At 37.6% G+C, this 21,938-nt stretch overlaps 1 protein-coding gene across 1 annotated transcript in view; it reads left to right on the top strand.

Moving 5' to 3' along the window:
- Window positions 1-21,938, top strand: part of LOC308496833 (spermatogenesis- and oogenesis-specific basic helix-loop-helix-containing protein 2-like) — a 116,172-nt gene that overhangs the window by 47,570 nt on the left and 46,664 nt on the right. The window contains exons 8-9 of the mRNA XM_081046639.1: window positions 788-839; window positions 17,992-18,120. Of these exons, the coding sequence (XP_080902765.1) occupies window positions 788-839; window positions 17,992-18,120 (181 nt within the window). The remainder of the gene's footprint in view (window positions 1-787; window positions 840-17,991; window positions 18,121-21,938) is intronic.

Raw genomic sequence — 21,938 nt, 5'->3', positions numbered from 1 at the left:
CCTTCCTGAATTTAAATTCCAGATCCACTTACTAACCACATAACCTTGTTTTCTCATATATCTAACAGGGCTAATAAGAGTGCCTACATCATAGGGATTTTGTGGGGTTGACATGAGCAAATACATACATACATACATATATACATACATACATACATACATACATACATATATACATACAATTTAGAACAACCCCTGACACAGATTAAATAAAAGTTGCTATTATTATTTGTAGTACAATCAACCACTAATTTAGTCTCTGCTTCACTTCTCATTACCAACTGCCATCTTTACTTTCTATATCTCTTTTATATCACAAACCATAGTATATTATAGTATCAATTTTATTGTAATTTTAGATAACATATCTTTGGTTTACTCATGCATTGTCTCTTATTTCTTTATTGTCCCCACTCTACTTCATGGCCTTTACTTATATATTTTCTTAGCTTTAATTCATATTTCCAGAGGCAAGTATCAGAATGATCCAACTTATCCCTCTTTGGACAGAGTTCTCCACATTAGGCAACCTCTTGGGCTGCTTCCCAGCCTTTGGGTTACCTGCCCCCGAGTTGGTTGCCTCTCTAGCTGTTACAAGATGATTTGGTATAATGTATGGCTGTTTAGGATGTATTGTAAGCAGAAAATCTGCACAGGGAGATTTCCCTGTGAAGCTCTAGCTGGGTGAACTAGGTACAATATACAGGTCTCTCTATATGGCATATAATGTTTTTTGTTGTACACGATGGTAACTGAGAAATCATGATAAACACTTATTTTATTTCAGGGGAAGATGTAATCCTGTTGTTCAGAAGACAATGAATGCCAAGAGAGGACCAGTAAAAAATATTACAAGTTCTAATTATCTTCCGAAACTCAATCCGTGATTCCAGAACTGGGTGGATTTCTGTATATCTTCCTTTCTTTCATCTGTATATTCATTTGTAAAGTGAATGATCAATACAATTTTCAGGGAATGAAATAGATAAGAAAGAGCCATCAAATTTCTCTTTAGCTCTTCTTGCAGAAGTTTGTTCTTTTGTCTGTATGAAAGTAATTTTCTCAAGTGACCCTAAAATATCTTAGAAAGCTTGAAGGTGGACATTATTATACTTGCTTTTAACAATACACCCATGATCTGCTCTAATAGTAACATTCCTATCATATTTGGTTTCTAGTTGGCTATCAACTAAAAATATGAGTTTAACACTTTTTGCTACTTTCGGCTACATCATGTTGAGTTTTTTTAAACTTATAGTTTAAACAAAGCTGCAAGTCCGATGCGTTTTAAACTTTGTTTTGGACTTTCATGGTGCTGTGTAAAAAGGCTTCGGTAAGGAAACAGCTTGGATAGTTCCCATCCTGCCATGAACTTAGGAGATCTTGGGCAAATTCCTTCCCTCATTATTTTCCCCGGCATCTGTGAAATGATTGAGGCAAACAAGATTTATTACTAGAATACTAGCACTTAGTCAACTACAAGGTACTGCCACTTAGCACATGGTGATTTAAGTCATTTTCTAATGTTTATTAATTCATAGCGATTACCTAGTTCTTTTGACCTAACTTTGCAAGTGTTCACAATACACAAGTTTAGAAGTGGATATAAAATGAGGATGGGAGAAATGTTCTTTTAAGGCATTTATACAATTCATTGAATTCTCCTGTTTATGTTTAGATTGTTTTGTAACTATCACCTAGGTCTGGAATATACATATGATTTATTTGCCTAACTTAATAAGTGAAATTATTGGACTTTAAATTTCCAGAAATCACTCAAAGTTAAGTATAATTTCCAGCTAATGATGTTCTCATGTTGTATCTGGCACTAAAACCTAAATTCTATTCAGCATCACAGGGAATGAAAACCAAATGTATTTCTATAACTATTTCTATAGATTTTCACTTTCTTTAAGGAAGAATGCATAAGTTTCATATAGCCAAATAATTCTTTTAGGTGACTTTAAAAGTAATGCGGAGAAATATAAAGTAACTTCCTGTAAATTATTCCAAATGCGTACTGTTTGGAAATATTTTCCCCGTTCTTAAGCTAACTACAGACATCAGGTACCCTTATTATTAAACACATATTAGATTTTTAGGTTTTATACAATCTTTCTTAGTATTAGCAGCAAATCGATAATTTAAATATTAGTAATATTTGTAATAATCACAGAGTCATCACTAAAAAATGAACAGCTGTGTTTCTATCATGCAGGCCCAAGCCACTGTGGGAAAGCATTAGCATTGATCTCAATCACTAGGATGGTATATTAGTTGAACACCGTATTACTGGGATTCTACCATGTTTCAATGTTATTTCTGCAGGAGCTGCTTTGGGATACTTTCCAATGTCAGAAAATGTCTGTCTGTAGCAGAATGGTGGACTGTTGGTGGGGTAGGACAAGGGACTTAAATGGGGCATTCTTTAAGAGCTATGCTCTAGTAGTAGTTTTGCACTAAGCTTCTGAGTTTGAGTAAATCACTTTTCATTGCCTAACTTTCATCATTTATAGAGTTGGAAATAAATCGCTGTGCAGATCAAAGATAGTTACTACATATTTATTTTTTTATACACTCTTTCCCTCTAAAAAGGATTGCATTTGCTTTTACTAAATACAGAGGTATAAAAACAACACCCATAAGATAAAATATGAAAGTAAAAGTTAAAGTTTTGCAAGAATTCTCAACTAAGAAAAGCTCTAGCTTTAAGCTTCTAGCAATCGGCACAAAGAAAGAATGGATTTTACAGCTCTCATTTTTTTTAATGAGAAATATACAGGTATAGAGTTTTACCTAATTCTAAATTCTGAAGGTAATTTATCATGTAAAGTTTTATAAGAAAATGCAATTATTATTGAAATAACCAGTGCAAAAATGATAGTTTAGTGTATTTATTTTAATACTGACATATGTATTAACCTCAGTATTTGATGTTTTTTTGTTTTAAAGAGTTCAGAATTCATAAAGCAAAATATAAGTAAACAATATTTAATATACTTAATATTTTATATGTCTAAATGCATTACAAAATATCAAGAAATACCATTTACAAAAACAAATGTTGCTATAGTGAAAAGACAGATAATGATGAGTACTAATGAGGAAGTGGAGAAATTGGAGCCCTCCTACATGGCGAGTGGGAATGTACAAGGGTACAACCACTTTGAAAACAGTCTGTTCATTTCTCAAAAGGGTAAACATATGGCCCAACAATTCCAGTCTTCTGTATATACCCCAGAGAAATGAAAACCAATGTCCACATAAAATGTGTACACAAATGTTTGTGGCACCATTATTCACAATAGCTAAAAAGTGAAAACAACCCAAATGCCCATCAACTGATGAATGGATAAATAAAATGTGGTATATCCAAACAATGGAATATTATTTAGCAATTAAGAGGAATGAAATATCGACATACACTACGACATGGATGGACCTTGAAAACATGAACCTAAGTAAAAAAAGCCAGTCACAAGAGATCATGTCATGTATAATTCCATTGATATGAAATGTCCTGAATAGGCAAATACACACAGACAGAAAATAGATTAGTAGTAGTTGCCAAAGCATGGCAAGGCCAGAGAAAGGGTAGATGATGGGGAATCACTGCTAATGCAGATGAAAATATTCTAAATTTAATTGTGGTGGTGGTTGCACAACACTGTGAATATACTATCAAACACTGAATTGTACACTTTAAATGGGTTGATTTCATGTTATATGATATATACCTCAATAAAGCTGTTATAAAAAAGCGTTGAACATATGTCAACATTTTAATATAAATTAACAGATAAATTTTAATGAAATATTACTTGATCTTTCTCAGAAAATGTGATCTTAAAAAAATTAAAATACATTTGTCATTTGTGCCATGATTAAGTCAAGAGCAGAATTTGGAGCATAATTTTTTCAACTAGAAAGCTTTTTCACATACTACACTAGTTAGAAAAATAATAATTATATGCTACTCCCCAATATTTTCTTGACTTTTGAATCTCCCTGTCTCTTACTTGATAACTTTGTGGAGATATTTACAAAACACCTTTTGATTTTTGACTAGGATTTGATTTTTTAAATTTACTTTTTTCTAATTTTTATTATTTTTTTTTAATTTTTAAATTTTTTATTTTTTTAAATTTATTGGGGTGACAATTGTTAGTGAAATTACATAGATTTCAGGTGTACAATTCTGTATTACATCATCTATAAATCCCATTGTGTGTTCACCACCCAGAGTCAGTTCTCCTTCCATCACCATATATTTGATCCCCCTTACCCTCATCTCCCTCTCCCCAGGCCCCTTACCCTCTTATTAAGAGCTATATAGTTTTTGTTTCAAAGAAATTATTTCTAGTTTTCATTATCTTCATTAGTTTTATCATGTATAGCTGGAGATTCTATAGCAGAGTTACATATATCAATTTTTGTACTATGATATTCATATTTTACTGGACCAGAAATTCTTTATTTTTGGACTAAGACTTATTCTTGCAACAGAAGCTTATAAATAACATGATTTGGTTTCTTATTGCTATGCACACAAGTAAGGACATGTATAGATTTATAGACCACATGTTATATGCTTCTTTTATAAGTTGAGTAATTGAGTTATAGATATTTATTTCAAGATGTAAATAATTTAGATTTTTAGAAATACTAGAATAACAGAATTATGACAATAACAGTGCTAGGATTTTGGTATTGAAAGAGAGCAGAGTATGCCAGAATGCTAAAACTTGCTATTAAAATAACTAAACATGATTGAGGTTTGAAAAAGTATCTTAAAAATAATAAAGAACTGTTTAAATGTAAAATCATATCATTATGACAGTAGTGCACTATTTTTAAAACAAGTTAACATCAGATTAAACTGATCTATGTATTAGAAAAATTTTAAATTTATAGAGCATCCTTTTCACTTTTTCAAAGCAATTTCATATTTACTAACTCAGTTACAGGGAAAGTATTATTATCTGGAGAACTATCCAACAGTGCATTTATCATCATTGGAATTGTTCAGAGGCCAGGTGACCCTTTGTCAGGGATATTATAAAGGGATTCTTGCAGTGGCTGGAAGTTGGATTTGATGATGGCCAAGATCCCTTCTGATGCTAAGATGCTGTGATTCCTTGCTCATTTATTATTTACCACTAGAAACAAAAATAACTTCCTAAACTATATGTGGATTGCATCATATAGACTGAAAATATGGACTTTCAAAAACATTGTTTCATGGTCAAAACTAACAAAATCAAGTGTAAAATTACTAATGGCCATTTGTTAATGAAATCAGATGCTAGTTTTCATTTATAAAATAAACAGTGGTTTTCAAAAAATTTTCAATGCTAATACGAAGTTAAAAAGTTCTAATATGCTGCTTGTAGAGGTGTAAATTAATATAATTCTTTTGGCAAACAATTTGATTATATTCTTCAATAGCCTTAATATTTACATATAGACTCAATCTTTGTACTTCTAGTAATCTATTCTAATGAAAATTCCTGCATATAAAAACACAGAAGGACAATCATTTTATCATCATTATTTACAGTACCAAGAAATGGAGCCTTCCTCAGTGTACAGTTATAGGGGAGTGCATATTCTTTCACATGGCTAAATATTAAACACAATTAGCACTTGCCACCCTGTATTAAAGTTCTTTCTCTCATATATTCTGCATTCTGAAGCACTGCAGTGTCATTTATCTTCAGCAGTTTAATGTAATGAGCCATCTTATTCATCAGTTGTCATCAGATAGCTTAGAATCTATTATATTAATTTATTTTGTTTAACTTAAATGGATGTTTGCAAAATGGAGTTATAATATGATGGAAGGACTTAGAATGTTAACACAATGGCACAAAGTCATACATACTATATGATTTTAACTATTTAAAAATATCTATAGAGAGGCTACAAAGAGACCACTTAAGTCTACTGCTGATGCAAAAGATGTGTTTCTGTTACACAACTCTACAGAGGTTGGCTCCAAATGATGACCTAGAGATGGGTGGAAAGGGAAAGGAGACTTGTGAAGTAGAAGAGAACATGTTCTACCAAGCTATATAACTTAGGGAAGCTTCCTTAATTTTTCTGTCTTAACGTTTTACTCTGTAGAATGAAGATAAAACTAATTGATTTTAAAGATATGTGTGTGTGACAAGGAAGGGGGGTAGCAAACCTCTGTTGAAACTATTCTCATATCTTAATGTAATAAAAATAAGCAATAGAAATGAATAGAATGTCATAAGTTATCTAGAAAACATATATTGACTTGCCAGTGTATAAATAGTTCAGAAAGTCCTGAAAGCAGATAACAGCAGTAATTTGTCTAGGTAATGTTAAAGGAATGGGAGAAAAGAATAAGTAAATAGTGCCTTCCTACTATTAATCAATGAAATAACCACACTAGGATTTACGAGCTTTCAAGGAAAGTATTTTCCTTTACCTCCATCCTTTCCTTTTTCTTCTCACTGCTGCAACTTAGTTGAAGCCTTTATTATAGCCTCATAGCTAAGCATAGGAGAAAAAAGGCAGTAAAAATGTCATATTGGGGTGTTAAGAATCAGTTAATAATACTTACTGATGATGGACATGGAGAATCCTTAATCTCCTTAACTAGAATTGAACTGAACTCCTATGATTAACTTCCTTGCTTATACCACTTTTGTGATTTTAATCATTTTCTATCCTAAAGATAGGTTAATTTTGTTATGTTTTGCATGACTTTCTCTGTTACAAGAGAGTTAGCTTCTGCAGTGAGGTGTGAGGGGGTAAGACCATGTCTTATTCGTCTTTGCATCTCCATCAGGACTTAAAGCAGGGACTTGAATATTTTGGACACTCGGTAAATGTTTGCAATGAAAAGGTAGACCTACACACAAGGTAAAAGTTCCATTAGGAGCCTTAAGGACCTAGGGAATTAAAGAGATTTGCAGCATAAGAAATATACCAGGTCTGACAATTAAGTCTTGAACTTGTCGCAATGATGGTGCTAACCTTTTTCGATGTCAGAGGGATTATTCATTATAAATTTGTACCAACTGGACAAACAGTTAACCAAGTTTACTATGTAGAAGTGCTGAAAAGGCTGTGTGAAAAAGTTAGATGATCTGAACTTTTCGCCAATAATTCATGGCCCTTGCATCACGACAAAGCACCAGCTCACACGGCACTGTCTGTGAGGGAGTTTTTAGTCAGTAAACAAATAACTGTATTGGAACACCCTCCTGACTCACATGATCTGGCCCCCAGTGACTTCTTTCTTTACCCAAAGATCAAGGAAATATTGAAAGGGAGACATTTTGATGAGATTCAGAACATCAAGGGTAATATGACGACAGCTCTGATGGCCATTCCAGAAACAGAGTTCCAAAATTGCTTTGAAGGGTGGACTAGGTGCTGGTGTCAGTGCATATCCTCTCTAGGGGAGTCCTTCAAAGATGACCATAGTGATATTTAGCTATGAGGTATGTAGCACTTTTTCTAGGATGAGTTCACGATTTTAATTGTCCAACCTTGTAACACGAGAGTACCAAAGTATGAACTAACAACCCAAGGATTAAGACCTTAAGCATAGGAACCCCAGTTTGGGAGTAACTCTTATAATGATAATATGCCAAGAGCTAAAGTGACCGGAGAAGTATGGGGACATTGCAGTAAAATAATTTTATGTGAAATAAAGCTCTAGTCTGTATAATGTGGTAAAAAAGAGCACTAAAGAAGTGAAAGGGAAAACAATGAATGCAGGGATACTGATTTAAAAGATAAATCTTCCCTTGTCTCTTGAGAGGTGGCAACAAATAATTAGCCATTGTGAGTATCTTCCATTTAGTAACTGCACTGGGTCCATTTTATATTCTTAAATATATAAAATACCTAAAAGAGGTTCTGGCACATAAGAAGTGCTGTATAATCATTTGATATTACCATCCTTTCATTTGCTCCATTTTGAGACATTAGCCATCTGAGAAGTTAGAACAGTTGTCCACAGACGACTGCCCTCATTTCTGACACTACTTGCAAGTTCAGGGGTTGCCATAACCACCTTCAGGTTCAATAATTTGGAAACTGCTTATAGAACTCAGTGAAAGCTCTTATACTCATGGTTACAATTTAGTATAGAGAAATGATAGAGATTAAAATCGGAGAAGAAAGACACACATAGGGCAGAGTCCAGCAGAGATCCAAACATGATCTTCCAGTTGTCCTCTCATCGTGGAGCCTTAGACAGTGATAACTCTTCCCAGCTGTGATGTTTGACAACATACATGGAGTACTGCCAACTAGGGATGCTCACTCGATCCTAGATGTCCAGAGATTTTTATTGGGGCTCAATGACATATTCGCTGCATGGCTGACCTTTAGAGGTAGAGCTGATACCATATGGCTTGAAACATCATAATTTACATGGTTAGACTGTCTGGTAGCCAAAGCCAGTAGGCAAAAGAAGATACTCCTATCAGGCAAAATGTCCTAAGGGCCTAGAAATCCCCTGCCAGGGGCTGAGAACAAAGGCCAGACCTTTTTTGGGGTAAGGTTAATTCTTCACTACACACCCGTTCATAATATAGGGATGGTAATATCTCTCTTACAGGTTTTATGAGGATATAATAAGTTAATGTATATGAAGGTGCTTGTAAACCCAAGTCTAATCCAATGTGAGGTACTATTACTGTCACTTTTTAAATCTACTTTGATAACAAAGTATTATTCTTATAGTTCATTATTCTAAAAAACCACAGTAACTATTGTATTATAATAAACCTATTCTAATAAACCACAATAACTTGCCTTGGAAATACATCCATTTAAATTTATATTTACTCACATGTTTATCATTTCTGGCACACTTTAGTCCCTTTTGTAGATCCAAGTTTCCATCTGGCATTCTTTTCCTCCCACTTGGAGAACTTTCTTTAGCACTGGTTGAAGTGAAGTTCTGCTGGCAATGAATCTCCCTTTGTGTGTCTGAAAAAGTCTTTATTTCACCTTCATTTTTAAAAGATATTTTTACTTGTGTGTACAGTTTAATGGTCAACTCTACAGAGAAAGAGGAGTGGGTCCTAACTGATGATTCTAGAGGTTGCAGGAGAGAGGGAGAGGAGGAATCCTGGACGAGAAGGGAACATAAGGGTTAGTTTGTCTTTCGGCACATTAAAGATTCCATTCCATTGTCATATGGCATCCAGTTTCTGATGAGAAATGTTTGGACTTCTTTGTTCCTTTATATATATAATTTGGCTTTTATAACTGGCTGATTTTAAGGTTTTCTCTCATTGGTCTTCAAGAATTGCTTATAATTAACCTTAGTCGCTTTGCATTTATCCTGTACAGGGTTCATTGAGGTTCTTGGATCTGTGGGTTTTGTGTTTTCATCAAATTTGGAAAATGTTTGGTCATTTTTTAAAATTAAAGTTTATTGGGGTGACAATCGTTAGTAAAGTTACATAGATTTTAGGTAATGCAATTCTGTGTTACATCATCTATATATCACATTGTGTGTTCACCACCCAGAGTCAGTTCTCCTTCCATCACCATATATTTGATCCCCTTTACCCTCATCTACCATCAGCCCCCACCCCTTACCCTCTGGTAACCACTAAACTGTTGTCTGCGTCTAGGAGTTTTTGTTTCTCATTTGTTTGTCTTGTTCTTTTGTTGTTTTGGGTTTATATACCACATATCACTAAAATCATATCGTTCTCTACTTTTTCTGTCTGACTTATTTCACTTAGCTGGTCATTTTTTTCAAGTCATTTTTCTGCCCCACCCCTCCTCTCCTTCCAGGACTTGAATTACAACCTGTGGTAGAACACTTGATATTGTTCCATTTGGTTATTTTTTTATATATTCTATTTTTGACTGTTTTTATGTTTTCCTTTGAATAATAATATAATTATAATAGCTGTTTAACACGCTTATTTGCAAATTCCTTTATCTTTACCTCTGTCACTTCTAGGTCTATTTCTAGTGATTGATTTTTCTCCTGTTTTTGGGGTCTCATTTTCTGCTTCTTGTTATGCCTACTGATTTATTATTTGATGCTGGACATGGGTAATTTCTTGTTGTTAGTTATAGATTTTCATGGGGCTTTGTTCTTATAGGCAGTTAGGTTACTTGCAGTTAAGTTTAACCTTTTCAGAACTTTGCTAAGGTGTGTGTGTGTATAATCTTTGCCCTAGAGATAGTTTAACCCCTTCACTAAGGCCTAGCTATTGTGGTCCCTACTAAATGTTGTGAGTGAGCAACAGGGACACTCAACTCTGGCTGGTTGGAACTCAAGTGCCTCTGAGCCTAATAATGTGAGTACTCTGTCTGATCTTGTAGAGTTTCACTCTACACTTACGTGTCTTAGTGTCCAGCAGACTCCAGAGACACCTGTGTAGATTTCTGGAGTTCTGTTTTTGCATAGCTCCTTGCTCTTCAGCACTCGGCAACTTTAGTCACTCTGGGCTCTGTGAACTCATCTCTGTCACCTCAACTATGTGAAGCTACGATGCTTTGCTTGGGATCTCCTTCCTGCTATGAGGTCTGCAATGGACCTCATGGCGAAAATCTAGAGTGAAAGTAAGGCCCACTTTCTTTCTCTCAGGGATCACAGTCTTATGGTGCATGTTTCATACTGTTTGCAAATAACTGTTTCACATATCTTTTGTCCAGTTTGCTGTTTCTTCACAGGAAGAGGGTAAATATTGCCTTTGATACTCATGAAGGCTGGATGTAAAAGATCTATCCATTTAAACTTAAACCATCAAAACAGCAAGAAAATGTTTTTTAAATCCAATAGAAAAATTCATTTTACTTTGATTCTATAACATTTTCTTTATATTATCACCTAAATATATTTTTTCTCACATTAATCATTGAAATTTGCACTAGATAAAATGGACAGGGTTTTGTCTTGTCTTCTTGATGGGGAGGTAAGTACATTCTGAGAAGAAAGGATATTTGGCGATAAAATTGATGGCCAGTGGCAAAAACTGCCGTGTGCTTACCGAATGGTTTCCTTTTCTATGGGACACAGAAGTAGGTTACATTTTCCATGTGTGCATGGTGCACACACGACTTTGTTTAGTGATATATATGTGAAACACTCAGTTTAATAGTATGTGGTGTATATGCTACTGTGTGTAGAGATATAGGTGTTTGTAGCTAGGTGTGGCCCCGTGACTGACTTCCAGGCCCCAGGGGATGGTTCAGCCATGAGATGGAAGAAAATTGGGTACCTGAATCATTGCATATAGCAGATACATTTCTCTCATCTTGCTAACCTTCATTTGATTGTGGTGTGTGTGAAAGGTAAAATCCTTTTGTAAGTGAGTATGTGTATGATGACTGAAATTTGGCTTTTGCTTGTTGAAGCAGTCAGACTGCTCACTAATACAATATCAAACAATCTTTTCAGTAAGGCTTACAGACATTTGGATTTTTTTTTCAGTAGGTAATAATATCTTTCTTTGAAACTACAGAGATAAATTCAGCTTTTCATTGAAAGTGATCATTGAGCCAGATTCTAGAACTTTGATTGACAGTTAAAATTGATTCTAATGCAGCGTATTTTCTATTCTAGTCTGTTGAACATAACTAGAATCTTTTTGTTTGTTTGTTTTTTTACTAAGCAGAATTTGTTACATTTCCATCAGTGTCTTTCTAAGCTACTGCTCTTTGAAGCCTTGGTCCAAATGATTTACCATGTGACAGCCAAATACAGGCTGGGCCCAAATAATTGTGAAATGTACTAGTTTCTGAGCAGGGAAGGATACCCATAACAACTTTCACTCAGAAAAGGGGGCACACACAGCATCCCTGGTCCATGCATTTATGGAATCCCATTGGACAGACATGATGAAAGCCCTCTTCCCTGGGAATGGGGTAGGTCCCTTCATCAGTCTCTGACTCTGCTTCCCAGGAGGAATGTTCTCGTCCACTTGCCTCTGGCTCTACTCCCTGGCAGTTTCTTCCCTGTTCAAGCTTCTTTGAAGGTGAGTACAGCTTTTAGAGTTCATTTTCTGGTTAAACAGACTTTAGTGCCCAGAGGTGACAGTTCAAGTAGTGAAAAGCTTTTTAGTCCAATTTATGGTTTCTTGGATAACATAATTTTATCAAAATTCTAGCCAATTCCATATGTAATAATGATAATAGCAGGGTATGACTGATTTCTCTGGCCTATAGTTCTCTTTACCTAATAACAGCTACCTTGTAGTATTTGAAATAATAAGTTCGGGTGTAAAGTTAACACCCATAGTCTGATCTCTGCCACAGGCTGTCGTAGTGGCCTTTTGTTGCTCAAAACCCTTCTCACTCTTACCTCTTCCTTCCTCTAGAAGTCATTGTCCTTTTTAAGCCTTTAATGCCCTTCGATGCCCACCATTTCTAGGTTCTTCTTTAGACTCTCTTTATTCCGTTTTATTTCTCTTTGCAAACCGGCTAATTATATTCCAAGCTCTTTTTTTTTCTTCTGCCTTGTAAAGGGCAGCCAGTAACATCCAGCACACATTATTATTATTATTAGGTTTTTTTCAACATCTTTTCCTTGACCTACAGGTCTGGTGAGCACTTGGTCTGCTCTGGCATCACAGGGATGTCTAGACTTCCACCTGCATATTTGTTTCCCTGAGTCCACACCAGATCTGCTAAGACTAGACCACTTTTTTTTTTATTATAGTATTTTGTTAGTGCAGTACTTAAGGACAAGTTATCAATCTCTGTATTATTACTATAAGAAACAATTCCAGGCCTTACAGGCCTAACACAAAGGTTTATTTCTGTCTCACAGCACAATTTATTCAGGTTTCATCATTAAAAAAAGATAAAGGATAAATAATCTATATATTTTGAGAGAGAAAGTGGACTGGGAATGGGAAAGGCATAAGGGATTTTTCAAAATCATTGGTAGGTGAAAGGCACATCTATGTTCATATACTTTATATTGTACGGCTGTAGTATATGTGCTCGTGGAAATGCATGACATTATTCATAATAAAAATTACCCCAGTTGACTTTTCAATCATGTTAGTATACATCTAAGTATTCACAAAAAAGTGTGAACAACATATTTTCCTCTTCACCTCACTCCCCACTTTCACATACCGGAAACCTCTCTCCTTTAAGATTGTCTGACTTGCTTGTAATGTATAAATTCCTCCCGACTTCCATTCCGCATTGTGGCTAAAGGAAAATTAGTTCCTTTGTAACTACGTGATCTCGTCAGGTAGTAGGTAATCAATGACTCCACTTGAGTGGCTTCTCATGGTTCTGTTGTGCTGTTACCCTGGGTGGGCTTCTTTAAAATTAATCAAGGTGGCAGAGCCTAGCCTCACTCTAGACCTTGTGTGACACAGAGTTACAGTGTATCTTTGTTTTAGCTCCACATTTCCTAGCAAAGACTTGTGGTTAAAATGAGGCAGATATCATTTTAAATTCAGTAAAACTAAACCCTGTTGCTGAAAGTGAATTGCATATTGGATGATGAGAAAACTGTCACATCTTCACACAAATGATTACTAGGCATAATTAGAAGCTGGTACTATTCTTTGACCTTTATTACGGCCTAAGGACAATGGTTCCCTAACTCACTGGGGAACAGAAGTATTTATTGGTCATGTATTTATTGATATAGATATATTTATCTCTATATAATAGATAGTAGGTCTAGTTAAAAAAATAGATGAAGTCTAGTTAAAAAAAAAATCTCTGCCTTATGCTACTGAAATAGTTCTAATTCTCTAGCAGAGGCATGAGATGGAATTAGGAGTATTTTGAGAATTTTCCTATTGTCATCCCAGATTACCCACAAAAGGAAAATGTGAGTCAGAGGGTAGTGTGGGAGAGACCCCCAAGCCAGGACAAATGAAAATGCTCAGGGGTAAGTGTGCTACGCTTTACACAATGCAGTTGTCCCAGCTGATGGTTAGGAGAACTAAGCCAGAGGCAAAAAAGAGGCATGAGGGCTGGGGTCCTAGCCTCTTTGACACAGGGAAAATGGGGCAGAAAAAGGTTTTAGGCTGAGGTCAGAACCAAAGAAGACCAAGAGATAAATGGATTAACAGAAGAACCCTGCACATTTTTAAATCAGGAAAGAACAGGATTAAAACTGACCTTTCCGTCTTTCTTGTGCCCCCACAAACACATTTGCAACCTTGAGATACCTAGCTTGTTGTTTTGGAGCATGCAATATTTTTTCCTTTCCTCCAAACCTTATCTTTTTCTTTCCACTACAAAATCAGTGGTATTATGATTGGAGGACAGATCATAGGCTTGGAGCCAGAGAGACCTGGATCCTAGTTAACATATACCAGTCATCTACAGGGAACTCTTTCCTTCATTCATTCAAATATTTAAGGGCCTGCTATGTACATGTGTTTTTCTAGGTCAAGGAGATGGTGACAAATTCTCTGTTCTGGAGGGTGGAGAAAGACAAATGAAAACAAATATGTCTGTGATACAAGCTCTGACAATTGAGTTCAAGAACTTGTTGCAACGATGTTGCTAAACTTTTTTGATATCAGAGGGATTATTCATTATGAATTTGTACCAACTGGACAAACAGTTAACCAAGTTTACTATTTGGAAGTGCTGAACAGGCTGCATCAAAAAGTTAGATGACCCGAACTTTTCGCCAACAATTCATGGCTCTTGCATCACGATCATGCACCAGCTCACAAGGCACTGTCTGTGAGGGAGTTTTTAGCCAGTAAACAAATAACTGTATTGGAACACCCTCCCTACTCACCTGATCTGGCCCCCAGTGACTTCTTTCTTTACCCAAAGATCAAGGAAATATTGAAAGAAAGACATTTTGATGACATCAAGAGTAATACGACAACAGCTCTAATGGCCATTTCAGAAAATGAGTTCCAAAATTGCTTTGAAGGGTGGACTAGGCACTGGCATCGGTGCATAGCTTCCCAAGGGGAGTATGCCAAAGGTGATTGTAGTGATATTCAGCAATGAAGTATGTAGCACTTTTTCTAGGATGAGTTCGTGAACTTCATTGTCTGACAATCATATAACATTAGAAAAATGATATAAGAAAAATAGAGTAAAAGATTAGATTCTGAGAGGGAGCATTTGAGGAGGTGACATCATATAAGAAATTCAGGTGAAATGAAGAAATCAGAAGGCATAACAGGGAAGAACATTCTAAACAGAAGGAAGAAAAAAGGCAGTGTAGCTTTGCACTTTTTCGGTTTTCTCAGAAGAATGCACTGTGATGAGAGGTTATGAAAGGTCGTAATAATGACAAGAGATAAGGTTGGAGAGGTAGAGTCAGAGAAGTCTTGTTGGATATGGAAATAAATCGGGATTTTTTTTCTGAGTGGATGGTTTTGAGAAAGGAAGTTAATATTCTGATTTGTATTTTAGAAGACCGTTCTGGGTATTCTATGATGAATTGTCTGAAAGGAGGAGGGAAAGATGGCAAAAGTGGAAGCAAAAATCACCATCTCAGCTAACATTAAGAAAATGCCCTTGTTTTTAATTCTGTAATGGAACTTAATGGTTAGTCGAGTTATGATACACTCTTCGATTTAATATTCCATAGGTAGAGAAAGCATGGTGTTTCAAAGCGTATGTATTTAAATAGTGACTTTAGTGCGTTGTTAAATGTAAAGATAATTAGTAAAAATGATTGAAATTAGTTAATTCTCTGACTTCAGCTTCTGTGGTTATAGTCCTTCTGAGAACATTCTCTGGGCCTCAGCAGCTCGAAAAGGGAAGGACAGCTAGGTAATCTCCAGGGCCCCACTGAGTTCTAAATTTCTGTAATTCTGAGAACAAGCCAAGTAAGCAACAATATTGGACACAGCTTATATACAACAGTTCCTTAAAATAGCTAGGTGGCAAATTTCCAAACATTTTAAGTACAGGTTCTTAATAAGAATTAATTTGAAAGGACCATGTATACGGTACTACTTACAAAACTATTCAGGATATATGAATATTGTGAAAAATACACAATTATAATTTAATTTTGGGGGAAAATAACATAAAGCATATACTACGAATGATAATTTTTAAGTGATGCAAAAACTATTTTCTAAGAGATAAATTTGAATTATTTATTTTGAGTACAAGTTTTAAAATATATTTCTCTATGTAGAATTATTTTTGTCATATTTCCTAATCCATAGTATTCAAGTTTCCATCAAGAGCATAAGTAGCATATTTTTATTCTTGGGAATCACAAAAAGCATCCTTCTGCCCATTTGTCTCTAATAATATAAATGAGTGTGATTCAAGAAAGTTAAATAGTGACAAAGATTGGAAACTATTAAAATCCTTAACTTGATGCTTATGAAGGTTGGAGATTTATTATCTTTTTCTGCTTCTTTCAACATAGGAATGTTTACTTATTCTCACGTAAACTTAGGGGTATTGTCCACTCAAATTTAAAAGCAATGAGTCTGTCAGTTTCAACAATGTCTTTGTCACAATTAGTATCAGACTTCCTAGTTTAGACCTATGATTTGTATCAGACTTGCTAGTCTAGCCCAATGGGGCAATGCAAACCTGGTTACCAAAAAGGGGGAAATGTTCAAAACTGCCTCACTTCACACTCCACACTGTGTCTGGGCATGACTTTGCCTTTGTCCTATATTGATGAACAAACTATCACCCACCTCACAGACATTTATGTGGATACTCTCAATTCCTGATTAATTGAAAAAGCAATAAAGAGCCAAAATTCATATCTATTAATATGTGTACATTTGCTTCCAAAAATAATGCAGAATGATGTCATCAGAAATTTATTTGCAACTTTCCTTCCCACCAAAGTCCTACAGAATCACAATAATATTTTTTGCATGCTCTCATTATCTAAATCAGGTCCCCAGATCGTACCACCACCTGCTCAGGAAACAGGAAGTTTGCCCTGAGATCACGGGTACTGATGGTTCAAGTGAGATCAAGAGTCTAGACAAATCCAAAGTGACAAACACTATCAGAGACCATCCTCTCCCCCACCTCCCACAGTCTCCACCCCCACAAATTCTAGCGACGGAAAAATTAGGAACTGTAATAAAGATCGACAAGAGGAAGCACCCCCCACAGGTCCTGGCACTCAATAGATCTCAATAAAATGTGAAGGCTGAACAAAGTGGGTTAGATACTGTGTTTCCCCGTAAAAAAGACCTACCCCCAAAATAAGCCCTAGTTAAAATTGTCAGCCAGACGGGTACATTTAGTATGTTGTGAGATGTTCCAGAAGAAGATGAGGTGACTGTATTTGAAGAAATGTAGATTGTTGTACATGAAAAAATAAGACATCCCCTGAAAATACGCCCTAATGCATCCTTTGAAGCAAAAATTAATATGTCTCGGTCTTATTTCAGGGAAATATGGTATAAGATCCGGTCTTATTTTCAGGGAAACACGGTAGCTAGCAGCAGCCACCAGGAGATGTTATTGCCTCACTTTCTCAGTTGAGAAAATGGGACAGACAATATTTGTTGAATCACAGGACAAAATGAAATGCTTCTAAGATTTTTAATTGATTAGTGGTTTGGAAAGAAACCACTAACAAACCATAAGAGCATTCCCCTTCCCTATCCGGTACCATACGTTTGTCTAGGAAAAAGAAACAAACAAACAAACACCTGTTTTCTAATTCATAATATTTAAACCTGAAAGATTCCTCATAAGATAGCCTTCAGATATTTAGACCAAGCTGAGGCAGGGCAGAGCTCACCTTTCCCCAGGCAGGGCCATGGCAGTTCTGAGACCTGCGTGATCTCCCAGGGAATGGGGAATGGAGCTCAGGCTGGGCAGCCTGCCAGTGACCGGTTCCCCTAGGGGCCTCCAGGGCACCTTGGGCAGCCCCACCCCAGCAGCACGCCTCCCTTCCCGCTCCCCACCCAGCTGCGCCCCTCCCCCGCGGAACCCCCTGCTGCTCCCCCAGGTGCCTAGGGCTGGGCAGCAGGGCCACTTTAAGGGCGGCCGGGGCATGCGCGCCCGCAGGTGCTGGCCCCCAGCCATTAGCGCGGCGGGCGGGACGCGGCTGGGTTGGCGAGCTCCTCCTGTTGGGAGGCTGCCCGGCACCCGGCACGTGGGCAACGGGCCATGGCGGCCTCAATTATCGGCCAGGAGCTGGGCCAAATCTCTGGCCAGGTAAGAGGCGGAGGAGGAGGAACGGGAGGCAGCTGCGTGTATAACGGCGCGCGGGCCCTGGGTCCGCGGTGGCCCCCGCGACCGCACCGACGGGCGCGGACGTTCCTCGTTCCGGGGACAGCCCGGGAGGGCGGCGGCAGGAAGGGCCACTTCCCGCGGCGCGAGCGAGTCCTGGGTCAGTGCCCCGAGAGGGGAAGTGTGGACCGGGCGTCTGAGGTTGGCCAGCCCTAGGTCCTGGAGGGCCCCTCTGGGCCACCGCCCCCTCGAGGCTGGGGATGCGGCTGGATCCCTCGGGGAAAGGAGACCAAAGGAGGAAAGTGGACTGAACTCTTGCCCAGAGAAACCCTCCTCCAGCCCTGACGCCTGCCAGCCTTAAAATCATTTTTCAGGCAGGAAACCATTGGTAGTTACTTAGGAGCAAAAGTCAGTAGGTATTTGGGGCTGGTGGCCGGACAAAATGTGCACAATTTTGAGCTTGGATATAGGGCAGTATTTGCAAGGTAGGAAAGTTTATTTTCAGCATTCTCTGCACAACTTGGCGTGCTCTTCTCCCATTTGCTTCCTGGCGTCCCAAAGTGTCCTTGCACGTTCCTCCGCAGCTCACCCCCACACCCTCCCACCCTCCATGGGAACCCAAGGCCCACCGGCCTTTTACAGACACCAAAAATGAAATGTGATTATTAATCCACTAGGAAAAAAGCATAAAGAAAACCTCACCACCCCAGAAAGCAAGGCAAATGGTGTTGGCTTTCTTCTTAGCGAGTTTTTCACATACCTTGATAGACAAACGTGAGAGGGAAACCCTTTGTGCTGTGTGAAGTTTTAGAATGTTCTACATACTTAAATATCCTCATTTCTTAGGAACAAACTTTCTGAAACGGAATTGTGGCCACTTGGAAGTGGGCCAATTTAATAAGTTTTCTTAATTATTTTAAAAGTGGAGGCACTTTTTAAACTCAGGAGAAATAGTATTTTATGGTGTAGAATTAGGCAAAGCTGTCCAAAAATCTCGTAGTAAATGATTATGGCTTTCAATCCCTAAGACAGTCTGAAGCCCCCACTGAACCTTTTGTATGCAGCTTGCTCAGTCTCTCCAGATAGAGCTGTTTAAGCCCCTTGGCCCCTGGGGAAACTGGAGGCCAACAATTGCCCTGTGGGAACATCAGCCCCTCCAGCTGCTGCTGAGTGTCAGCACTGCTCCGGCTGATAAGAGTGACATAAATAACAACTCACTAAAATGTAAGGGTGATTGGCTTGATGCCCTTCAGCACCTGCTGTTACTAATTAAGGGCTTAACCTGCCACAGATTGCAAATGGAAATCCAGCGTTTTAAAAATTGTAGAGACTGAAGTGCCCTGGAGTTACTGATTTCAGAAATCTAAGGGAGTGGACAAAGAGCATTTGTGATGAGGGAATTGCATTATAAAAGCTGCCACACTTAAAAGATCTCCACCAAGGTGTTAGTGTTTATCCCTGATTGTTGGAATTGCAGATGGTTTTTACTTTCTCATTAGGCTAAATTTTCCATTTCCCAATGAAAATGTATTGCTTTTATTAAAAAAAAAAAAGGTGCAGTAAGCAATTCAAATAGGAAAAGAAACTTGTGCCAAAGAAAGTCTAGCATCAGATCAAGTTGTGGAGCTTACAGGTTAAAATCTTAGTCGTACTCAAAAGCAGTTTCTCTAGAGCAGCATATCCTAGGAAGTTTTATTCATTTTCCTTTTATTATTCTTATCAGTGGGTCCTTCTCATCAAGTGTGTTCACATTACACCATCAACAAGATATTTTTAACTGAATAAATGTTCAGTTTAAGTTGATTAGAAGCTTTCAATTAATTAGAATTACCTTGGGATAGTGGGCTAGGGCAGTGAGTGTTCTAATTTGATGCAGATTTCAAGTGTGCTGGCACTGATTTTGCAGGGCAGGGAAGGAAACCTTTGGCAGGAGAGCAAATCAGTTCTTTTCAAAGCTGCTTTATTTCGTGCTCCCTCTGTCCTGGTGCAAAGCACTCTGTAGAACTTTTTAGATTGGCACATAGAGGACTGGTTAGTGGATACACTTCCTCATCCTTCTGGATCTTTTTCCCACCTTCTCTCAGATTTCCCCCTCCCTCCATCCAGGACCTGTGTCTTGTGTTCTGCCCTTTGCTCCAAAAGAGTAGCTGAAAAGTTTTGGGCAAATCCGGAACTGAGCCTCTGAGGGGCATACTGCACCCAGAAGCACCAGGACTAGCTAGGGAAGGGCTCGAGTTAGCAGCTGATGTCTGTTATTCAAAACTTACCTTTGCTCCTCAGTGCTTTGTTTCCCAGGCCCTATGACTCAAGTAATGCAGAAAGCAGTTTGATTTAGGGCTGTTTTCGCTGCCTGATGTGGACACGTTTTCCTCTCTAATTCCACCTGTCTCTTTCTGCATTAAGGTTGATTTGACATTTTCTGTACTCCTTGTGCTCAGGTTTGGTATAACTTGAGAAAACATGGCAATAATTACCACCTACAGGGCGTCGTATAATCCTTTCTCCTGATAACAGCTTTGCGATGTATTATTGTTCTCCAGGTGAGGATCACATTACTGGAAGCCACTGGTAAGTGGCTGAACTAGGGCAACATACCGTGGTCTGTGTGTCTTGAAAGCCTTTCTTCTCTTCCCACTGGATCGAGTGTTTAAAAGAGGATCAGTAGAACTGATTCTGGGTGGTGAACACACAATGGGATTTATAGATGATGTAATACAGAATTGTACACCTGAAATTATGTAATTTCATTAACAATTGTCACCCCAATAAATTAAAAAAAAAAAGAAAGAGGATCAGTAATAACAGTTTTGGTAGAACTGAAGCTCATATGTTATTCTTCAAGGATTGAAAGCCATCCTTTATTATCAGCAGGAAAAAACACAACTCGCAGATAAGCCCCATGAAGGCAGTGGCCTTCTCTGTTCACTTTGTAGTCTCAGCATAGCATCTCCCTTGTGGTAGGGGCTCAATAAAAATCTATGGAGAGGATGAATAGGTATCAGCCATATTTAAGCAAATGCAAAGTGACAGGTTGTGTTGAAGAAAAAGTAAATAAATCTAATAGTGGTACAATTATTCATAGCCCAGGATACCTGGTTTATATGTGTTATTTTACTGTAATTATTAATAGCACCCCCCTTTCATTCTCAAAAGTGCCTCAGTTTGGAATGTAAATTCAATGGGACATTTATAGGTTGCTTTGGTTAACCCGGTTAATTCAAAAACAAAATTATAATCACTCCTTTTATGACTACTTGTTAATGACTATTTTCACTGCTTGGTGTTTTATTCACAAGGGTATATACTATATTGGTATAGAAGGTATCCTGTGCTACGATGGAGATTCGCAGTGTGCATGCAGAAGCATTGCGGTGGCTCAGAGTCCTACATTGCTGCTAATGTGCCATTGAAAACGAAAAATATTTATAAAATGAGGAGGAAACCCTCTAGAAGGGTCCTGATGCTCACTACTGTAGAAATTCTAAATTTCAAAGGTCATTTGCAAGTGTTATGCTGTCGTGTTAGAACATAGGATATTTGAGGGAAGTAGAAGGAAATAAGGTTGCTGACATGGGTTGATGTTTGGGTTGAAAGGCCATGCTAAGGAGTTTGAATTTTATCTTCTTCAAAATAAAGTGGGGCAGGTGAGTGAAATTGGGTTATGATAGTGAATTGAGCACACATGTCAATATCCCCATCAACTCCAGGCTCTGGAAGGAGATACTTGAAAAACCTTGGTGATGCCTTCATCAAGTAAATATCCAGGGGGAAGTGGGGGATTCCAAATGAAAAGTCCAAGGACA

This window comes from Rhinolophus hipposideros (assembly GCF_964194185.1).
Source record: "Rhinolophus hipposideros genome assembly, chromosome: 4".
Taxonomy (NCBI): domain Eukaryota; kingdom Metazoa; phylum Chordata; class Mammalia; order Chiroptera; family Rhinolophidae; genus Rhinolophus; species Rhinolophus hipposideros.
The sequence above is the reverse complement of the archived record's forward strand: the minus strand, read 5'-3'. Positions and strand labels throughout refer to the sequence as shown.